Raw genomic sequence first — 20,450 nt, 5'->3', positions numbered from 1 at the left:
CAGGTAACGTCCGACTTACGACCGTGACATCCAGACCCTATTTTTAACATTTTAAGAGGGGGGCGGGGGGGTTGCCACTCATTTAGCCTCCCAGTCTCTCTATTCAACATTTGGAATGGATTTCAACTTAGGACCATTTGGTCGCAACGGAACTTGGTCGTAAGTTGGATCTTACCCATATATACACTGATACCTCAGCTCACGAACTTAATTGGTTCCCAGAACGTGTGTGGAAGGCGAAAAGTTCCTCTGCCAAACATTAATTTCCCATAAGAAACCATTAAAATGAGAATAATCCGTTCCCAGGTCCCCATAAAACAATTTTCTACTCAATAAGCCTTAAAACTTATTTAATGTATAATGAATGTGTTATTGTATTGTAATGAAAGAAAGAAAGTGTACAGTATAATAGTCATTTTATTGACCTTTGTGATGGTCGTTGATGTCGTTGCCTCTTGATGATATTCGAGTGAAGTTGCTTCTGTGCTTTCTGGGCGATAACACCCTCACTCACACTGTCCCCTGCGAGCTGCTTTTTCTTAATCCAAATCAACAGAAGTTTTTCAACCTCTTGTATTGCCTGAGACCGTTGCTTAGACAACACAGAAGCACCCTTAGCCACACATAGCAATGGTCGACTTAGCATACTGGTACTGGGACACCTTGTTTGTGTTTTTTGATGATCTCCTTCTGCTCGACCGTCATTTTCTTTTGTGTCCTATTCGGCTAAACGCTCGCCTGCGCTGGGGTCTTTTTTGCTCCCGTAATGGCAAAAGTACTCCACTGGATAACAAACCGCGTCTGCACTCAAAGAAAGTGGGCTGACAAAAACTTATCGCTGCGTGGTTTGGTTCGTCCTCCAAAAACTAGTACGTTAGCCAATCGAATCATGAATTTAATGTTCATGAGGCGAAAAGTTAATGAGTTAAAGCGTTCGTAAGCTGGGTCATCTCCAGGGTCATCTTTGGAAGAAAATCAAGGCGTTTTTTTTTTTTTTTTTTCGGTGTGCGCTTATACACTGGAAAATACGATACTCTAAAGTTCATGTTGTTCTTCTCACCGGCAGAAAAAGCAATCCTGTGACCTTGAGAGTTTTGAAAGGCGCTTAGAAATGAAATGGATTATTATAAATAAATAAAAAAATCGGCTCCCATTTCCGGCTCCTTGTTCGGAACCGGCTCTCTTCGTTCACTTCAGAGATCCGGCTCGTTCGCGAACGACACATCAAGACTCCACTCCCCCCGCGCGATCGATTTGCGCCAATCGATCGCGCCGCTTTGTCTTCGGCTCCCCGGACGACTTTGGGAACGATGGAGCAGCAAATCCTGTGAAGAAGGATTTGAAAGATTTGAAGGATTTGCCGTCTGCTGTCCCGGCGACGCCACGATGTCGTCTTACTTCCATCCGGCCAAGGAGGCGGACATGGCGGCCATGGCGGCCACGGCGGAGCCGCTTTGCTTAGAACGAGGTACGTTCACCTTGTACGACATGGCCACCGTTCATTCCGTCCGCATCTTGTTGACTTTCGTCACGGAGGCGCCGCGCTCAAAACGGAGGTGGAATTAATCGACCGTGTCGGCGAGGCGTGCGTCGAACCATTTCACAAATCGAATTCGGCCATTGACGTCCGCGGATGCCATCGCGCGTGACGTCATCGTTGCCGGTGACCGGACGAGGATGGGATGGCGTCACCATTCCGAAATAGGATCGATATCTTACGCATTGCTCAACTCGCGGCACGTTGCGAGCGGAGTTGATTAAGATCACCGGTGGTAAAGCCGCGGCCCGGGGGCCAAATCTGCTCCGCCGCATATTTTGATTCGGCCCGTGAAATCAAATCAAATGAATGACATTCCATGCTCATCTATCAAGATAGCTAGCTAGCTAGCTAGCGACCTTCCTTAATTTCTTCCTTTCCTCCGACCGACCTTACTTTTTTCTTTCCTGACTTTTTTCCTTCCCGACTTCCTTCTTTAATTTCTTCCTTACTTGTTTCCTTTCTTTTTCCCTTCCTTAATTTGTTCCTCACGTCCGACCGAGTTATCAAGCAACCGAGCTAGCTAGCGACCATACTTTTTTCCTTCCCGACTTCCTTCTTTAATTTCTTCCTTACTTGTTTCCTTTCTTTTTCCCTTCCTTAATTTGTTCCTCACGTCCGACCGAGTTATCAAGCAACCGAGCTAGCTAGCGACCATACTTTTTTCCTTCCCGACTTCCTTATTTCCGACCGAGCTAGCTAGCGGCCTGACTTTTTTCTCTCTTGTTAGACGTGCGTCGGGTGATTGAGCTGCTGGAGCGTCTGCAGCGCAGGGGCGATCTGCCTCCTCCCAAATTGCAGGGCCTTCAGAGGGTGCTGCAGAGCAAGTTTTGCGCCGCCATTCGAGAGGTACGACGCCGCACGAGGGATTGTTTTTTTTGTCCGCTTCCTGCGCAATCAACTCATACGCTGCCGTCCCCGAATTGATTGTTGTTTAGGTGTACGAGCAGCTGTACGACACGCTGGACATTGTCGGAGGACCTGAAGTGCGAGCGCAAGCCACAGCGAAGGTATTCAAATGCAAGCGAAGAAACAATCGTGTATAGTAAGGCGTTTTTGGTCGGGAAAAAAAAACCATCCAAGGTATTAAAACGTGTGATTGTTCTGATGATGATGCGGAATCCAATGCAAGGCCAATCCAATGGCTTCCTTTCATGTTTTGAAGGCTGTTGAACTTTTTTTTTTGCCAACAGGCCACGGTGGCGGCGTTTGCGGCCAGCGAGGGCCACGCCCACCCGCGGGCGGTGGAGCTGCCCAAGACCGACGAGGGTCTGGGCTTCAACATCATGGGGGGCAAAGAGCAGAACTCGCCCATCTACATCTCCAGGGTCATCCCGGCCGGGGTGGCCGATCGCCAGGGGGCGCTCAAGAGGGGAGACCAGCTGCTCTCTGTCAACGGAGTGGTAAGAAACAGCTCAGGAGCCGCATCATCAGAAAGCTAGCTAGCTAGCTAGCTAGTCAACAAAGTCAGCCGCGTGATTGGCACGCCGACTTTTCAGAGTGTGGAGGGCGAACAGCACGAGAAGGCGGTGGAGCTGCTGAAGGCCGCCCAGGGCTCCGTCAAGCTGGTGGTGCGCTACACCCCCAAAGTCCTGGAGGAAATGGAGGCTCGCTTTGAGAAGATGACCACCGCCCGCAGGAGGCGGCAACACGCCAGCTACACGTGAGACCGCTCGACGCGCTCGCCGTTGCGTCATTCGCAGCGCTGGCCCGTGTCAAAGTTGAGGCCCGGGGGCCAAACGTGGACTGCCGCCTCATTTGATTCGGGCCGTCAAATCAAAATAATTTGTGAAATTCCACGCTCATTTATCAAGATAGCTAGCGACCGAGCTAGTTAGCGAACGAGCCAGCTAGCACCCGAGCTAGTTAGTGAACAAGCCAGCTAGCACCCGAGCTAGCTAGCGACCGAGCTAGCTAGTGACCGAGCTCGCTAGCGACGGAGCTATCTAGCGACCGCGTTAGCTAGCTTGGTCGCTAGCTTGGAGCTGCTCCTGACATCGTGTCTTTCTCCTTGCAGTTCTCTGGAGTCCAGAGGCTAAAGTGTGGCAAGTTGTTGGTGCAGCCCAGCGCGACATCCGTCCGTCCATCTGTCCATCTGTCCATCTGTCCGCCCTGGCTGGCGTGTTGCGCATGGAAACGTGACATTTTCAAGACCCCCGTTAGCAAAACAAAGTAGGCCGCCCACTTCCCAGCCGAAAGGAAAGCAAAACGCCGCCCTTTGGCTTGACCTTTCACCTCCAAATCCAGCGTCGGCTTGTGGCGTCAAATCTTGTCGGCCGTCCGAGCAACCTCAAGGTCATCTCCGGGGCGTGTGCACGTGGCGTTGCTTCGCTAAATGCTAGCCTTCCTTTTGGGAACGGGCGCTTGGCCGTACATTTCCGACCTTTTGTTCGTCTTAAAAGGACAGCCGAGCCTTCCGGGGCCTTCCGGGGCCTTCCGGGGCCTTTCTGTCAGCCATGTTGAAATGGAGGAAGAAACGCCCACCCTCGGTGCCTGCTGTGGGTGACCTGAGCTTGGCGCATGGATTGTGATTTTTTTTTTTTTTTCCTTCCTTCCTTGCCTCCTTGCTTGCTTCCTTCAATAAACGGTGGCAGTCAAGCGATAGTCTGTCTTTTTTGTCTTCTTCTGTCTGACAGCTAAAGCTAACGAGCTAGCACGTCAGACAGCTAACCCGAGTATAAATTGGGCGTGGCTGTTGTGCCATTTCTATGGAGCAGTTGCAATTGGAAAAAAATGCTCATCTTGGGGATCCTTCCGACGTGTCCTTGACGTTTTGCTAATCAAATTGACAATCGTGTTACTTTTTCATGCATTTCCAACTTCACACAAAACAACAATCCGCAGGGGGTCGGTGGGGGTGGGAGGGGACAGACAGACATTTTTATTTTCCTCCGTACGGTTGTCGGAGAGTCCGAAATGGATCAACGTTGGGAGCTGAGTCGCGTTGACTTTCACTGACATTATTTGAGCGGACTTGAAATTCAAGCGGCTTGGAAAGCGAGCCAGCAGCCATCCGTCGCTTCCGTCATCCTAAATTCGAGACGTGACCTCCGCCCTCCTGACCAAGGATGCGCCGACCTCTGACAGCGAGCGACAACCTGCTCGCAGTCCAGAAAATATTGCCACAATTCTGCTTTTGGCCTTCTTTCTTCATGCGTGTGAGAGTGAGCGGACAGAAAAGTGTCTTACCAGCCAAGGCCATCGCTAGTTTCAGCTCCTCCTTCAGAAGGTCCAGAACTGCAAGGACACCTTCTTCACCCTGAACACCAGACATGTTTTGCTGCTCGTTGAACTTTGCGACGGCCATGTATAGTAAGGCGTTTTTTTTAGTTAAAAAAATGACCATGTATAGTAAGGTGTTTTTCATCCATAAAACGACCATGTATAGTAAGGCGTTTTTAGCCGAAAAAAACGACCATGTATAGTAAGGCGTTTTTAGGCGAAAAAAATGACCATGTATAGTAAGGCGTTTTTGGTCGAAAAAAATGACCATGTATAGTAAGGCGTTTTTAGCCGAAAAAAACGACCATGTATAGTAAGGTGTTTTTAGCCGAAAAAAAACGACCATGTATAGTAAGGCATTTTTTGCCCAAAAAAACGACCATGTATAGTAAGGCGTTTTTAGGCGAAAAAAACGACCATGTATAGTAAGGCGTTTTTAGGCGAAAAAAACGACCATGTATAGTAAGGCGTTTTTGGTCGAAAAAAATGACCATGTACAGTAAGGCATTTTTAGCCGAAAAAAAAACGACCATGTATAGTAAGGCATTTTTTGCCCAAAAAAACGACCATGTATAGTAAGGCGTTTTTAGGCGAAAAAAACGACCATGTATAGTAAGGTGTTCTTAGGCGAAAAAAAACGAACATGTATAGTAAGGCGTTTTTAGCTGAAAAAAACGAACATGTATAGTAAGGCGTTTTTAGCCGAAAAAAAACGACCATGTATAGTAAGGCATTTTTTGCCCAAAAAAACGACCATGTATAGTAAGGCGTTTTTAGGCGAAAAAAACGACCATGTATAGTAAGGCGTTTTTAGCCGAAAAAAAACGACCATGTATAGTAAGGCGTTTTTAGGCGAAAAATAACGACCATGTATAGTAAGGCGTTTTTCGCTGAAAAAAACGACCATGTATAGTAAGGCGTTTTTAGGCGAAAAAAACGACCATGTATAGTAAGGCGTTTTTCGCTGAAAAAAACGACCTTGTATAGTAAGGCGTTTTTCGCTGAAAAAAACGACCATGTATAGTAAGGCGTTTTTCGCTGAAAAAAACGACCATGTATAGTAAGGCGTTTTTAGGCGAAAAAAACGACCATGTATAGTAAGGCGTTTTTAGGCGAAAAATAACGACCATGTATAGTAAGGCGTTTTTCGCTGAAAAAAACGACCATGTATAGTAAGGCGTTTTTAGGCGAAAAAAACGACCATGTATAGTAAGGCGTTTTTCGCTGAAAAAAACGACCATGTATAGTAAGGCGTTTTTCGCTGAAAAAAACGACCATGTATAGTAAGGCGTTTTTCGCTGAAAAAAACGACCATGTATAGTAAGGCGTTTTTCGCTGAAAAAAACGACCATGTATAGTAAGGCGTTTTTAGGCGAAAAAAACGACCATGTATAGTAAGGCGTTTTTCGCTGAAAAAAACGACCATGTATAGTAAGGCGTTTTTCGCTGAAAAAAACGACCATGTATAGTAAGGCGTTTTTCGCTGAAAAAAACGACCATGTATAGTAAGGCGTTTTTAGGCGAAAAAAACGACCATGTATAGTAAGGCGTTTTTCGCTGAAAAAAACGACCATGTATAGTAAGGCGTTTTTCGCTGAAAAAAACGACCATGTATAGTAAGGCGTTTTTAGGCGAAAAAAACGACCATGTATAGTAAGGCGTTTTTCGCTGAAAAAAACGACCATGTATAGTAAGGCGTTTTTAGGCGAAAAATAACGACCATGTATAGTAAGGCGTTTTTCGCTGAAAAAAACGACCATGTATAGTAAGGCGTTTTTAGGCGAAAAAAACGACCATGTATAGTAAGGCGTTTTTCGCTGAAAAAAACGACCATGTATAGTAAGGCGTTTTTCGCTGAAAAAAACGACCATGTATAGTAAGGCGTTTTTCGCTGAAAAAAACGACCATGTATAGTAAGGCGTTTTTCGCTGAAAAAAACGACCATGTATAGTAAGGCGTTTTTAGGCGAAAAAAACGACCATGTATAGTAAGGCGTTTTTCGCTGAAAAAAACGACCATGTATAGTAAGGCGTTTTTCGCTGAAAAAAACGACCATGTATAGTAAGGCGTTTTTCGCTGAAAAAAACGACCATGTATAGTAAGGCGTTTTTAGGCGAAAAAAACGACCATGTATAGTAAGGCGTTTTTCGCTGAAAAAAACGACCATGTATAGTAAGGCGTTTTTCGCTGAAAAAAACGACCATGTATAGTAAGGCGTTTTTAGGCGAAAAAAACGACCATGTATAGTAAGGCGTTTTTCGCTGAAAAAAACGACCATGTATAGTAAGGCGTTTTTCGCTGAAAAAAACGACCATGTATAGTAAGGCGTTTTTAGGCGAAAAAAACGACCATGTATAGTAAGGCGTTTTTCGCTGAAAAAAACGACCATGTATAGTAAGGCGTTTTTAGCCGGAAAAAAAACGACCATGTATAGTAAGGCGTTTTTAGGCGAAAAAAACGACCATGTATAGTAAGGCGTTTTTAGGCGAAAAAAACGACCATGTATAGTAAGGCGTTTTTAGGCGAAAAATAACGACCATGTATAGTAAGGCGTTTTTCGCTGAAAAAAACGACCATGTATAGTAAGGCGTTTTTAGCCGAAAAAAAACCACCGTATATAGTAAGGCGTTTTTAGCCGAAAAAAACGACCATGTATAGTAAGGCGTTTTAGGCGAAAAATAACGACCATGTATAGTAAGGCGTTTTTCGCTGAAAAAAACGACCATGTATAGTAAGGCGTTTTTAGGCGAAAAAAACGACCATGTATAGTAAGGCGTTTTTAGCCGAAAAAAAACGACCATGTATAGTAAGGCGTTTTTAGCCGAAAAAAAACGACCATGTATAGTAAGGCGTTTTTAGGCGAAAAAAACGACCATGTATAGTAAGGCGTTTTTAGCCGAAAAAAAACTACCATGTATAGTAAGGCGTTTTTAGGCGAAAAAAAACGACCATGTATAGTAAGGCGTTTTTAGGCGAAAAAAACGACCATGTATAGTAAGGCGTTTTTAGGCGAAAAATAACGACCATGTATAGTAAGGCGTTTTTCGCTGAAAAAAACAACCATGTATAGTAAGGCGTTTTTGGTCGAAAAAAATGACCATGTATAGTAAGGCGTTTTTGGCGGAAAAATAACGACCATGTATAGTAAGGCATTTTTCGCTGAAAAAAACGATCATGTATAGTAAGGCGTTTTTAGGCGAAAAAAACGACCATGTATAGTAAGGCGTTTTTCGCTGAAAAAAACGACCATGTATAGTAAGGCGTTTTTAGGCGAAAAAAACGACCATGTATAGTAAGGCGTTTTTAGCCGGAAAAAAAACGACCATGTATAGTAAGGCGTTTTTAGGCGAAAAAAACGACCATGTATAGTAAGGCGTTTTTAGGCGAAAAAAACGACCATGTATAGTAAGGCGTTTTTAGGCGAAAAATAACGACCATGTATAGTAAGGCGTTTTTCGCTGAAAAAAACGACCATGTATAGTAAGGCGTTTTTAGCCGAAAAAAAACCACCGTATATAGTAAGGCGTTTTTAGCCGAAAAAAACGACCATGTATAGTAAGGCGTTTTAGGCGAAAAATAACGACCATGTATAGTAAGGCGTTTTTCGCTGAAAAAAACGACCATGTATAGTAAGGCGTTTTTAGGCGAAAAAAACGACCATGTATAGTAAGGCGTTTTTAGCCGAAAAAAAACGACCATGTATAGTAAGGCGTTTTTAGCCGAAAAAAAACGACCATGTATAGTAAGGCGTTTTTAGGCGAAAAAAACGACCATGTATAGTAAGGCGTTTTTAGCCGAAAAAAAACTACCATGTATAGTAAGGCGTTTTTAGGCGAAAAAAAACGACCATGTATAGTAAGGCGTTTTTAGGCGAAAAAAACGACCATGTATAGTAAGGCGTTTTTAGGCGAAAAATAACGACCATGTATAGTAAGGCGTTTTTCGCTGAAAAAAACAACCATGTATAGTAAGGCGTTTTTGGTCGAAAAAAATGACCATGTATAGTAAGGCGTTTTTGGCGGAAAAATAACGACCATGTATAGTAAGGCATTTTTCGCTGAAAAAAACGATCATGTATAGTAAGGCGTTTTTAGGCGAAAAAAACGACCATGTATAGTAAGGCGTTTTTAGGCGAAAAATAACGACCATGTATAGTAAGGCATTTTTCGCTGAAAAAAAACGACCATGTATAGTAAGGCATTTTTTGCCCAAAAAAACGACCATGTATAGTAAGGCGTTTTTAGGCGAAAAAAACGACCATGTATAGTAAGGTGTTCTTAGGCGAAAAAAAACGAACATGTATAGTAAGGCGTTTTTAGCTGAAAAAAACGAACATGTATAGTAAGGCGTTTTTAGCCGAAAAAAAACGACCATGTATAGTAAGGCATTTTTTGCCCAAAAAAACGACCATGTATAGTAAGGCGTTTTTAGGCGAAAAAAACGACCATGTATAGTAAGGCGTTTTTAGCCGAAAAAAAACGACCATGTATAGTAAGGCGTTTTTCGCTGAAAAAAACGACCATGTATAGTAAGGCGTTTTTAGCCGAAAAAAAAACGACCGTATATAGTAAGGCGTTTTTAGCCGAAAAAAACGACCATGTATAGTAAGGCGTTTTTAGGCGAAAAATAACGACCATGTATAGTAAGGCGTTTTTCGCTGAAAAAAACGACCATGTATAGTAAGGCGTTTTTAGCCGAAAAAAAACGACCATGTATAGTAAGGCGTTTTTCGCTGAAAAAAACGACCATGTATATTAAGGCGTTTTTAGCCGAAAAAAAACGACCATGTATAGTAAGGCGTTTTTAGGCGAAAAAAACGACCATGTATAGTAAGGCGTTTTTAGCCGAAAAAAAACGACCATGTATAGTAAGGCGTTTTTCGTTGAAAAAAACGACCATGTATAGTAAGGCGTTTTTAGCCGAAAAAAACAACCATGTATAGTAAGGCGTTTTTAGCCGAAAATAATGACCATGTATAGTAAGGTGTTTTTCGCTGAAAAAAACGACCATGTATAGTAAGGCGTTTTTAGGCGAAAAAAACGACCATGTATAGTAAGGCGTTTTTAGGCGAAAAAAACGACCATGTATAGTAAGGCGTTTTTCGCTGAAAAAAACGACCTTGTATAGTAAGGCGTTTTTCGCTGAAAAAAACGACCATGTATAGTAAGGCGTTTTTCGCTGAAAAAAACGACCATGTATAGTAAGGCGTTTTTAGGCGAAAAAAACGACCATGTATAGTAAGGCGTTTTTAGGCGAAAAATAACGACCATGTATAGTAAGGCGTTTTTCGCTGAAAAAAACGACCATGTATATTAAGGCGTTTTTAGCCGAAAAAAAACGACCATGTATAGTAAGGCGTTTTTAGGCGAAAAAAACGACCATGTATAGTAAGGCGTTTTTAGGCGAAAAAAACGACCATGTATAGTAAGGTGTTTTTAGGCGAAAAAAACGACCATGTATAGTAAGGCGTTTTTCGATGAAAAAAACGACCATGTATAGTAAGGCGTTTTTCGGCGAAAAATAACGACCATGTATAGTAAGGCGTTTTTCGCTGAAAAAAACGACCATGTATAGTAAGGCGTTTTTCGCTGAAAAAAACGACCATGTATAGTAAGGCGTTTTTAGGCGAAAAAAACGACCATGTATAGTAAGGCGTTTTTAGCCGAAAAAAACGACCATGTATAGTAAGGCATTTTTTGCCCAAAAAAACGACCATGTATAGTAAGGCGTTTTTAGCCGAAAAAAACAACCATGTATAGTAAGGCGTTTTTAGCCGAAAAAAACGACCATGTATAGTAAGGCGTTTTTAGGCGAAAAAAACGACCATGTATAGTAAGGCATTTTTTGCCCAAAAAAACGACCATGTATAGTAAGGCGTTTTTAGCCGAAAAAAACAACCATGTATAGTAAGGCGTTTTTAGCCGAAAAAAACGACCATGTATAGTAAGGCGTTTTTAGGCGAAAAAAACGACCATGTATAGTAAGGCATTTTTTGCCCAAAAAAACGACCATGTATAGTAAGGTGTTTTTCGCACGAAAAACACCTGAACACAAGGCAAAAGTTGTTGCCTTTGCTCACCTGGCAGGCGAGGCCCCACAGCACAGGCCGCCCGATGAAAACGGCCTTGGCGCCCAAGGCCAGGGCTTTAAGCACGTCGCTCCCTCGCCTCACTCCGCCGTCCAGATAGACGTCGCACTGTCCTTTGCTTGCCTCCACAACCTCCTCCAACACATCCAGCTAATCACACGCACACAAATGATGATAAACAAATATAATAATAACTATTAGCTAGCTAGCTAATAGATTGCAAATAGATAGCCAGCTAGCTAGCTAATAGATAGCAAATGGCTAGCTAGCCAGATAGCCAGCTAGATAGCTCAAGTGAGCAGCATAGTGTAAAAAGACCAGGAAGGACCCATAGCAAATAGCTAGCCAGCCAGCTAGCTAACAGATAGCTAATAGATAGCCAGCTAGGTCCAAACCAATTGGGGAATGGCGCTCCACGTCCTATTGGCATTTGTATGCAAACTGGTTGGTAAAAGCGGGCAAAAACCCACCGTGGCAGGAACGCCGTCCAGCTGTCGAGCTCCGTGGTTGGACACCAAGATGCCGTCAACGCCGTAGCGCACGGCCCTGCCAGCATCCTCCCCTGAAACCACAACATCCAAATGCTGGGCAGATATACCTCGGCTTACAAATTTCATTGCTTCCCACAAAGTGTGTGTCGAGCCAAAAGTTGGTCTTCCAAACATTCATTTCCCGCAGGAAACCATTAAAATGAGAATAATCCGTTCCCAGTTGCCATAAAACATCATTTTTGACTAAATAAGCCTTAAAACTCGACAAAATAGACCTTATTTTATGTACAATAAACATGGTACTGGATTGTAATGAAAGAAATAAACGGTACCGTATAATAAAGGGGTTTTATTGACCTATGTGATGGTGGTTGATGTCGTTGCCTCTCAATGGTATCCGAGTGAAGTTGCCGTGCTTTCTCGGCGATAATACCCACACTCACACTGTGCCCTGCTAGCTGCTTTTCGTTCATTCAAATCACCAGAAGTATTTCAACCTCTTCTATTGCCTGAGACCGTTGCTTAGACAACACCTTTAGCCACACGTAGCGATGGTTGACTTAGCGTACTGGTACTGGGATGCTAAGTCACATAAACAATGATCTCCTTCTTCTGCTCCACCGTTATTTTCATTCATGTCTTTTTAGGCATAACAAACCACGTCTGCACTCAAAGAAAGGCGGTAAGGAAAAGTAGTCCCTCAGCCACGTGGCGCAGCGTGCTTCGGTTCGTCCGCCGAAAATTAGTTGGTATGCCAAGATGATATTCTGGCGAATGTAATGTTGGTAAGGCGAAAAGTTGGTGAGCTAAAGTGTTTGTAAGCCGAGGTATCGTCCAATACAGTGCGGGTCGTTCCTTTTTAAGCAACGCGTACCGCTTAGCAGCCCTTTGACGATGACGGGAAGGCGCGTGTTTTTCTTCAACCAGCCGACGTCCTCCCAGCAGAGCGCCGGATCGATGGCTTTGGCCACGTAGACGGCCAGGCCGCTGTCGCCGCCGCCGCCGCCGACCTCCGAGAACGCCAACGAGTCCGTCGAGAAGTTGGACAATCTGCAACATCGTGGTGGGGGGGGGGGGGGGCAATTTGTCCTTGCGTTCCAATGGCGAGAACCGAGGCTTTGCGCAAGTCCTACCTGAGATGCGAGGGCAGTTTAAAGCCGTTGCGCATGTCCTCAAGCCTGCGGCCCAGGTAGGGCGTATCCACGGTAACAAAGATGGCCTCAAAGCCCGCCTCCTCCGCACGACGAACCAGGGAGAGCGTGAGCGCTCTGTCCTTGTAGATGTAAAGCTGCAGCCACAGCGGGCCGCCGTTGCCGCCGCTGCCGCCGCCCATCATTGCCGCCGCCACTTCCTCGATGGTAGAGGTGGCCCAGGAGCTCAGCATCATCCCCGTGCCCGCCGCTCTGCACGCTGTCATGAGACACATTTGCCGTTGAATTCACCAAGGAGCAACTGCGTTGACCTGAGCTGAGGAGTTTCACCCAGCGAGACAAAGCCAGAGCTTGCCTGACTGGGCTGGGTCTCGGGACATATGTCCGAGTGAGTTGAGGCGCTTCATTTCAAACACTCTGCCATGATCCCGTGGCATTTTACAGTCATGCGGAAGTGAATTGAGGAGCTCCGTTTTGAGCCGAAAAAAAAACAACCGTGTACAGTAAGGCGTTTTTCATCCCACCTCTCGCCGTGGCCGTCTCGCCATCCGGGTGAGCTATCCTCTGCATGGCGGTGGCCGCCGCGCACACGGGCATCTCCAGCCGGCGCCCCAACACCCACACGCTGGCGTCCACCGACGACACGTCCCTCAACACCCGAGGGATTAGCCGCCACCTGCGATCGCAAGCGCGGAAAGCAACGTTCAAAATGGCCGCCACCTGCGATCGCAAGCGCAGGAAGCAACGTTCAAAATGGCCCCCCTTGCCCCTCCCCCGTGGCGGCTTTTAATGAAGCCAAATGGCCGCAAGTGGAGGGCTTCGCGTTGCCACGCTGCCGTGTTTGTCCAACCGCCATAAAAGCCGTAAAAGGATGAAACCTGGTTGGGCTTCCGATACTGCCACTTTCAAATGATAACAATAATAATCATACATTTCATTTAGAAGTGCCGTTCAAAACCTTCAAGGTCACTTTACAGTCACGGGATAATTTATTTCTGCGGGTGAGCAGCGTTCACTCAACCCGGAATAACTCAAATAAATACAAAGCTAGCTAGCAAGCTAATGGATAGCAAATAAATAAGATAACCACAAGCTAACAGCTAGCTGTATTTACAAGAGACTTCTCAGATTGTTACCACGTCGGTTAGTCACGCTGATGAGGTGATACCAGTGCGAATGGGGCAATCAGAGCCAGTCATAGAATGTTTGACCCGCCTCAATTTTGCGTCAAATTTGCCATCTCGTGTTCATAAAAGCTATGATTTCGTGTGGGAACATTCCCGGCGTTCCGGAGGATTGCGCAATCCAAAACGTCCATCAAACGTTTTGGGGGGGTCGGCGGGGTCACCGAGGTGGACATCAGACAGACAGACAGACAGACAAAATACTGAGTCCCGGTTAGCGTGCGCGCGCTACCTTTTGAAGGCGGCCACGTTGTCGGCCAGCGTGAGCTGCTCCTCAGCTCCGGAGCTGAAGTAGTCGTAGGCCACCTTGGGAAGAACCTTCCTGGCGTCCTCCTCAAAGTCGGACACGCAAACGCGCTTCGCCGACATGGCTGAGGTGGAGATGGCCGTCTGAGGGCGAGTGACGGGACGAGAGGAAGGGCGCCCGTGGAATCATTAACCTGGCGCCCCTCCAGTGATCCCTGATTGGCTAAAAAGGACAGGAAGCAAAGACCACGGCGAGGATGATCACGAACGACTCACCGTCGGGTTGATTTTTGACCAATGACGCCTGACGCTAGTCCCCAACGGGCGCTCGGTCACCTTTGAAGTCCTTGACACCGCTGTCCGCTCCGTGACTTTTCTGGGCGCTGCTATTTCGTCCACACCCCACGTGGACATTTTGTGCTCCAGAAGAGGCCAAGTCGCCCTCTTTCTGTAACGAGGATTAGCGACATCTGTCGCTAATCCTCGTTGCGCCATTCCGCTTCAGCTTGAAAAACACTTTGGCGACCGCTCTGTATCTCGCGTGGGAGTCCAAAGTCCACAAAGCCCATGCGTGGCTGCACACATTTTGCCATGAAGACAAACTGGAGCTTCGTTTGATTGCACGACTTGTTTGTAATTCAATCGTAAAGGTGTGGGGGGGCACGCAGGAGAAAACGGTAGCTCCGGTCCAACTCTGATTCTGACTCTGGCTCTGATTCGTGCTCTAACTTTGACTCCAGATCCAAATCAGACTCCGGTTTCGGCTCGCGTTCCGGCCCCGGCATGACTCCGGCTCCGACTGATTCTGACTTCAGCTCTGATTCTGACTCCAACTTTGACTCCACCTCCAATTCAGGCTCCGGTTTCAGCTCCAACTCCAACTCCGGCTCCGGCTCCGGTTCCGGTTCCGGTTCCGGCGCCGCGCCGCTCTCAGGAAGGGGCACCCTGGGTGAGGTTTTGGGATTCGGTGTCCCAGTTCTCGCCGCGGTTCCTCTTCCTGTTGCGTTCCGCCATGACCACGGCCGCCGCGACCGTGACCAGCACGGTGACGGCGATGACGAGGACAGTGGCGGTCTCGGCCACGCACAGCTGGCCGTCCACCCACGCCAGAGAAGCCCCGGCCAGCTGCGGCGGCCGCCCGCAGGTTACGTTGCGGTAGTCGTCGATGTGGAGACGGCGAACGTGAAGGATCTTGCTGAAGACGCGGTGCAGCTCGCAGTCGCAGCTCCAAGGGTTCCCTGCGGAGACGACAAACTCAGGAAGCCGTACGGCAAAGGGCGGCCGGCTGACAAAGGAGGCCGCCACCTGCCAGCCGGATGTGCGTCGCCGTCGTGCGCAGACTGAGGAAGGTTTTGAATTTCAGACGGTGCAGGTTGTTCCCGTCCAGCGCCAGAAGGCCCAGGCCGTAGAGAGGAGCCAGGGCCTTGGCGTCCACCTCGGAAATGTTGTTGCGGCTCAGCTGGAGCACCTGGACGGACGGACGGACGGCCGACACGCGAGTCAGACTCCACCCCCCAACCCGGCGGACCAACCTTGGCTTTTTACCTCCAGTCCGGGCAGTAAATCGAAGCTTCCTCGGAGCACCGCGGAGAGCCTGTTGGCGTGCAAGTAGAGCCGCCTGAGCCTCGACAGACCGCGGAAGACTCCCGGGCCCACCGACACCAGGTGGTTGTGACTGAGGTCCAATTTCTCCACGTTGTCCAGATACTCGAAGCTGATTCGGGAGAAGGAAACGTCGGCTCGGATGGGAACGTGGCAACGTCGCACGGTTCCTCGGGCTCGACAGACACAAACGGCCAACGAGAATCTTGAAGTTCTCCCAAGTCCATCTAAGAGCTGACGGTACTTGAAAGCGGAGGACGAATACGGTCGCGGCTTCACAAAGAATCAGCGAAAGCCGTTCATTTGAATCCGGTCCTGAAAAGCTTTGAGTGAGTCGCACCTGAACGGAGACAGATGACGCAAGTTGTTGCGCTGCAGTCGTAGCTCCCTGAGCGCCGTCAGGCCGACCGAGAAATCGGCGGGCAGCCGCGTGAGACGGTTCCCGCTGAGGTCCAGCTTCTCCAGGTCCGACAGGGACGAGAAGGCCTGCGGAGACGCGCCGGACCGAAAGTGAGCGCGATGGCCGGCGCCCGGAACTCCCGCCCGCCCGACGGGCGCCGCCTCCCGACCTGCGCCGGAAGGGCCCGGATCTGACTGTCGGCCAGCGCCAGCGCGCGCAAGGACCGCAGGCCCGCGAAGGCTCCGCTGCGGATCTCGCTCAAGTTGTTTCCGCCCAGCTCCAGAGACCGGGCGCCGGGCGGGACGCCGCCGGGAACGTTGGCCAGCCCGCGCCGGCGGCAGTCCACCGAGTCGCCGCGCTCGTAACAAAGGCAGCGGCGGGGACACGGGCGCCCGCTCGCCACCGGCGAACAGCCAAAGCCCACCGCCAGCCAAACGAGGCCGCTCGCCAGGAGGCGCATCCTTCGCCGCGACGCCGGACGGCTCGCGGGCCACTCGAGCCCAGGAGTCCAGGAACCGCCGTCAAGTCAGCACCGGCGCACCTGAGGAAAAAGCACGACAGTGGACCTTTGGGCATCGTCACACGGGGACACTTCAAAGCGGCGGTGGGCCGTCAGGGCCTGCGAGGCCTTCTCCGCTGGCCTAAAAACATCGCAGACTAATGCGAAGGATAGTTCCTCCACGAATTCTTATGAAATAATTCCACATTGTCCAAATCCCGGCAAATTGGCGTTTTCATGTTTATTATGTTTGTCAAAGTCATTGTAAGTGCCTTGCACGCCGCGGGTCGGAGAGGACAGTCATTTCATCTGCGCTGGATCAGAATCAGAATCAGAATCAGATGGATGTATGCATTTTAGCAGATTGGACAAGAAAGCTGACGCCGACTCATGATTTATGAGCCTTTTTTTCGACATTTTTGACCTCACTTTATTGTCTCCTTACACACTCGGATCATTTCCTAAGAAGACATTTTTTGAGACGAGACTCACCGTTGCCGCCGAGGACCTCCATTCGGTTGCAGAAAACAAGAGAGTCCAAGCGTCCAAACGGCGATGACAACGATGGGTTGATGATGATGGGAGAGACTTTGGAGCCGCGTCACTAATCCCATAATCCTTTTCCAATCACCAAATGTTTCCTCTTATCCTCCAAACTGGCATCTCGTCACGTTTTCATCCACGCTCTGTCCCTCCCGTTTCTCTTAATGCCGCTTTGGGAGGGCCCGCATCTGTTTCTCTGACTCTTGGATTATATAAGGACCATTACAGTGTTATTTGAACACTTGTCAATAAAGTTTCGGATTCAAAACATTCACATAATGCGGAAGGACGGAGTTGTCTTTTCTAAGAGTGATGGGAATTACTAAATCCGGTCGTTCACTTCCAAGAGACGACTCTAAGAGCCGATTCGTTCGTGAACGACACACGACTATTTTCTAACAAGTGACGGACGGCCCATTTCACGAGTTTCCTCCTGAAATGGCGCCAGACTTGTGTAGATCTTCTAGAAATGGACAGCTCGGGGGTGTTAAGGAACCTCTGACACACGCAAAGCAACATTTGCGGCGAGATTTCAGATTTGACGACATCGAACAAAACGGAACAAATATTCACCGCCTCGTCGTTGTTTTGGATTTCCGGAAGACATTTCCGAAACACACATGTCAAAAGTGGAACTCGATGATCTTAATGTAGGACACGAGAGAGTTTTTTTTTTCATATGTGAGCGTCCTTTTGAAGAGTCGACCAAATCCTTCCCGGTTTCCAAGCCCGATTTGGACAACTTGACGCGATTTTCTTCTCCAACCAACCAAGCAACCAACCAACGTGATCGAAATGAGGCGGCTCGCTGGCTACCAAGCGCCGACGAACGTGACCGCGTTGCGGGTTGCCTCCTCTCGGCGGTGATTGACAGGTGCCGCCTTACTTGGGGGTCATGGCCGAGGCGGGGGCTCACCTGACCTCCGGCGTGGCGGGGGACCAGCCGTCCATCTTTGAGCTTCTGGCTCAGGAGTCTCTGATGGAGGCGCTGAAGCCGGCGCTCAAGCACGCCGTCAAGGTGCGACGCTCGCCCCAAACCAAACGCCAAGTCAAAGACGACTTTGCAAATGCACCCCCAATAGAGGGAGGGGGGGGGGGGGGGGTTGAACGCAATCAATTAAAACGTCCATTGGATGTAAATTGTACATGAACTGGACATTTCCGAGCCTAATAATAAATAATCATCCATTTCATTTCTAAGCGTCTCACGGTCACTTTACAGCCATTTGTGCCAGCGTTCACTCAACCTGGAAGTAACTCAAATAGATAGCAAGCTCGCTAGCTAGCGAATAGATAGCTAATAACTAGTGGATAGCTAGTAGCTAGCAAATAGATACAGTAGCTAGCTAAATACATAGCTAGATAGCCAGCTAATAGATTTTCAAGACGTCTTGAATAATAATAATAATAATACATTTAATTTCTAAGTGCCTTTCAAAACTCTCAAGGACACCCCACAGCCACAGGATTTTTTGGGCGGGTGAGCAGCGGCAGCCATTTGCGCCAGAGTTCACTCAACCCGGAAGTAACTTAAATAGATAGCAACCTTGCTAGCCAGTGAATAGGTAGCTAGCTACTGTGTCAACAATGTTGTTCTCCCCGATTTGAGCTTGTTTGTGACCCGTCAGGTAATGGCGGAGTGGAACCCGCGGCGCTTGGGTTTCCTGTGGCGAGGCTTTGACGAGTTGTACCTCCTGCTGGACGTCCTCCTGCAGAGGCACTTCCTGTCCCGCTGGAGCGCCTCCTTCTCCGAGAACTTCTACGCTCTGAAAAGGGTTCCGGCGGCGGGGGGAACCCTGAACTCCCGGGCCCGCCTGCGCTCGCTGCTCCTGCTGTGCCTGGCGCCGTACTTGCGGGCCAAGATGGAGGCCGCCTTGGCCAGGCAGCGGGAGGACGACGACTTCTCCATCCGGCTGCCCCGGAGCAGCTCTCGGAAGCTGTGCCGGGCCGCCGCCGCCGCCTACCCGTACGCCCACGGAGCCTGGCGGGCGTGGATCTTGGGCCAGCAGCTGCTCTTCGTCTTCGGGGCGGCCGGCGCCCACAGTCCTTTGCTGTGGCTGGCGGGGGTCCGCCTGGCCCGACGAGAGATCCGAGAGGTGGCGCCGAAAGACCTCCCGGCGGGCGGCTCGCCCGGGGACAGGTACAAAATGGCCGCCGACCAAGCTTAGCGCTGGCAGCAAACACGCATCGGCTTTGTGTTTGTTTTCAACATTAAGCTTGTAGCAGACGTGCATCTTTCCCCACATTACATCACAAAAGGTTAGCTATCTATTAGCTAGCTAGCTTTCTATCCGAGTTACTTCCGGGTTGAGTGACGGCCTAGCTAGCTAGCTAGCTATCTGAGTTACTTCCGGGTTGAGTGACGGCCTAGCTAGCTACCTATTAGCTAGCTAGCTTTCTATCCGAGTTCCTTAGCTATCAAATTAGCTAGCTAACTTTCTATCTGAGTTACTTCCGGGTTGAGTGAACGCTGGCGCGTGTGGCTGCCGCTGCTCACCCACTGAAAAACGGATCCAGTGATTGAAAAGTGAGCTTGAAAGTTTTGAAAGGCGCGTGTAAATGAAATGGATTCTGATTAATATTTGAGACCGCCCCCTTTTTTTTTCAGCTTCTCGGAGAAGGCCCGGTGGCTGATGTCGCAGGCCGCCAGGGGGGCGGCCGTCTCCCTTTCCGCCTCCCTCTCGCTGGCCGTCTTCTTCTTGCAGTTCCTGGAGTGGTGGTACTCGTCGGAGAACCGCGGCGTGGCCGAGCGCCTGGCGTCCCTGCCCGCGCCCCCGCCGCCCCTCCACTTACGGGCGACCGCCGCCGGGCCGTGCCCGCTGTGCGGGAAGCCGCGCGCCAACGCGGCGGCGCTGTCCACGTCGGGCTTGGTCTTCTGCTACCGCTGCATCTACTCGTACGTGAAGGCCAAGCGGCGCTGCCCGATTAGCGGCTACCCGACGCAACTGCAGCACCTCATAAAGATCTACTCGCCGGACGCTTAAAATGGCTTCCGCCGAAGAGGAAGCGGCGTCGTGGCTGCGCGATGGACACACGCTACAAGTTGGCGTTCTTCGGCGCCTGCAAGACGAAGGGGGTGAAATGAGAAGATCATCATCATCGTCATCGAGGTGCACGTCCAACTTTTCAACAACTCAACGGGCTACCGACCTTTTTGTTGCTTGTCATTTCACCAAACAAATGTAACATAATAAACTTCTTTCGCTAATAAATAATAATCATCCATTTCATTTCTAAGCGCCTTTCAAAACTCTCAAGGTCACTTCAGTCACGGGAGACGTTTTGCAGTTAGCAGCGCCAGCGTTCACTCAACCCACAAGTAACTCAAATAGAAAGAATGCTAGCTAGCTAATAGATAGCCAGCTAGAAAACTAGCTACATAACTAATAGATAGCCTGCCAGAGAGCTAGCTAGCCGGCCAGTCAACTAAATGATAGCTAATAGATAGCCAGCGAGACAACTTGCTACATAACTAATAGCCAGCCAG

At 48.6% G+C, this 20,450-nt stretch overlaps 4 protein-coding genes across 4 annotated transcripts; 2 read left to right on the top strand and 2 right to left on the bottom strand.

Annotated features, from left to right (window-relative positions):
- The first annotated feature begins 66 nt into the window (after positions 1-66).
- Positions 67-4,135, top strand: lin7b (lin-7 homolog B (C. elegans)). Its single transcript, XM_089018722.1, has 6 exons — positions 67-1,468; positions 2,268-2,386; positions 2,476-2,547; positions 2,731-2,940; positions 3,037-3,200; positions 3,555-4,135. The coding sequence occupies exons 1-6, from the start codon at positions 1,387-1,389 to the stop codon at positions 3,574-3,576; spliced, it is 669 nt and encodes a 222-aa protein (XP_088874848.1). The 5' UTR covers positions 67-1,386; the 3' UTR covers positions 3,577-4,135.
- A 260-nt stretch (positions 4,136-4,395) lies between these two features.
- hao1 (hydroxyacid oxidase (glycolate oxidase) 1) lies at positions 4,396-14,414 on the bottom strand. Its single transcript, XM_089018719.1, has 9 exons — positions 14,196-14,414; positions 13,906-14,063; positions 13,014-13,165; positions 12,472-12,748; positions 12,213-12,388; positions 11,318-11,409; positions 10,839-10,997; positions 4,727-4,796; positions 4,396-4,635 (listed from the first exon to the last, which is right to left on the bottom strand). Exons 1-9 carry the CDS (start codon positions 14,412-14,414, stop codon positions 4,568-4,570), a joined length of 1,371 nt encoding a protein of 456 aa, XP_088874845.1. The 3' UTR covers positions 4,396-4,567.
- A 432-nt stretch (positions 14,415-14,846) lies between these two features.
- Positions 14,847-17,105, bottom strand: LOC148885050 (uncharacterized). The gene is made up of 6 exons (XM_089018720.1): positions 16,913-17,105; positions 16,091-16,462; positions 15,862-16,007; positions 15,465-15,633; positions 15,225-15,387; positions 14,847-15,157 (listed from the first exon to the last, which is right to left on the bottom strand). The coding sequence occupies exons 2-6, from the start codon at positions 16,379-16,381 to the stop codon at positions 14,850-14,852; spliced, it is 1,077 nt and encodes a 358-aa protein (XP_088874846.1). The 5' UTR covers positions 16,382-16,462; positions 16,913-17,105; the 3' UTR covers positions 14,847-14,849.
- A 344-nt stretch (positions 17,106-17,449) lies between these two features.
- On the top strand, positions 17,450-20,420 carry pex12 (peroxisomal biogenesis factor 12). The gene is made up of 3 exons (XM_089018721.1): positions 17,450-17,981; positions 18,592-19,103; positions 19,572-20,420. Exons 1-3 carry the CDS (start codon positions 17,859-17,861, stop codon positions 19,945-19,947), a joined length of 1,011 nt encoding a protein of 336 aa, XP_088874847.1. The 5' UTR covers positions 17,450-17,858; the 3' UTR covers positions 19,948-20,420.
- Positions 20,421-20,450: the final 30 nt, after the last annotated feature.

Source organism: Hippocampus bargibanti, linkage group LG17, assembly GCF_051943395.1.
Source record: "Hippocampus bargibanti isolate YZ-2025 linkage group LG17, ASM5194339v1, whole genome shotgun sequence".
Taxonomy (NCBI): domain Eukaryota; kingdom Metazoa; phylum Chordata; class Actinopteri; order Syngnathiformes; family Syngnathidae; genus Hippocampus; species Hippocampus bargibanti.
Note: the sequence above shows the minus strand (reverse complement) of the source record. Positions and strands in the feature narration are given on the sequence as shown.

Bases quoted from the DNA above. Each gene is read 5' to 3' on its own strand.
- lin7b (XM_089018722.1), top strand. From the start codon at position 1,387: ATGTCGTCTTACTTCCATCCGGCCAAGGAGGCGGACATGGCGGCCATG. The intron at 1,469-2,267 runs GTACGTTCACCT...CTCTCTTGTTAG, and splicing joins GCCGCTTTGCTTAGAACGAG to ACGTGCGTCGGGTGATTGAG. The intron at 2,387-2,475 runs GTACGACGCCGC...ATTGTTGTTTAG, and splicing joins TTTGCGCCGCCATTCGAGAG to GTGTACGAGCAGCTGTACGA.
- hao1 (XM_089018719.1), bottom strand. From the start codon at position 14,414: ATGGCGCAACGAGGATTAGCGACAGATGTCGCTAATCCTCGTTACAGA. The intron at 13,166-13,905 runs GTAGCGCGCGCA...TTGCGATCGCAG, and splicing joins AACGTGGCCGCCTTCAAAAG to GTGGCGGCTAATCCCTCGGG. The intron at 4,797-10,838 runs GTGAGCAAAGGC...TCTGGTGTTCAG, and splicing joins TGTGGGGCCTCGCCTGCCAG to GGTGAAGAAGGTGTCCTTGC.
- LOC148885050 (XM_089018720.1), bottom strand. From the start codon at position 16,381: ATGCGCCTCCTGGCGAGCGGCCTCGTTTGGCTGGCGGTGGGCTTTGGC. The intron at 15,634-15,861 runs GTGCGACTCACT...CTCCCGAATCAG, and splicing joins CGTCATCTGTCTCCGTTCAG to CTTCGAGTATCTGGACAACG. The intron at 15,388-15,464 runs GTAAAAAGCCAA...CCGTCCGTCCAG, and splicing joins ATTTACTGCCCGGACTGGAG to GTGCTCCAGCTGAGCCGCAA.
- pex12 (XM_089018721.1), top strand. From the start codon at position 17,859: ATGGCCGAGGCGGGGGCTCACCTGACCTCCGGCGTGGCGGGGGACCAG. The intron at 17,982-18,591 runs GTGCGACGCTCG...GTGACCCGTCAG, and splicing joins CGCTCAAGCACGCCGTCAAG to GTAATGGCGGAGTGGAACCC. The intron at 19,104-19,571 runs GTACAAAATGGC...TTTTTTTTTCAG, and splicing joins GGCGGCTCGCCCGGGGACAG to CTTCTCGGAGAAGGCCCGGT.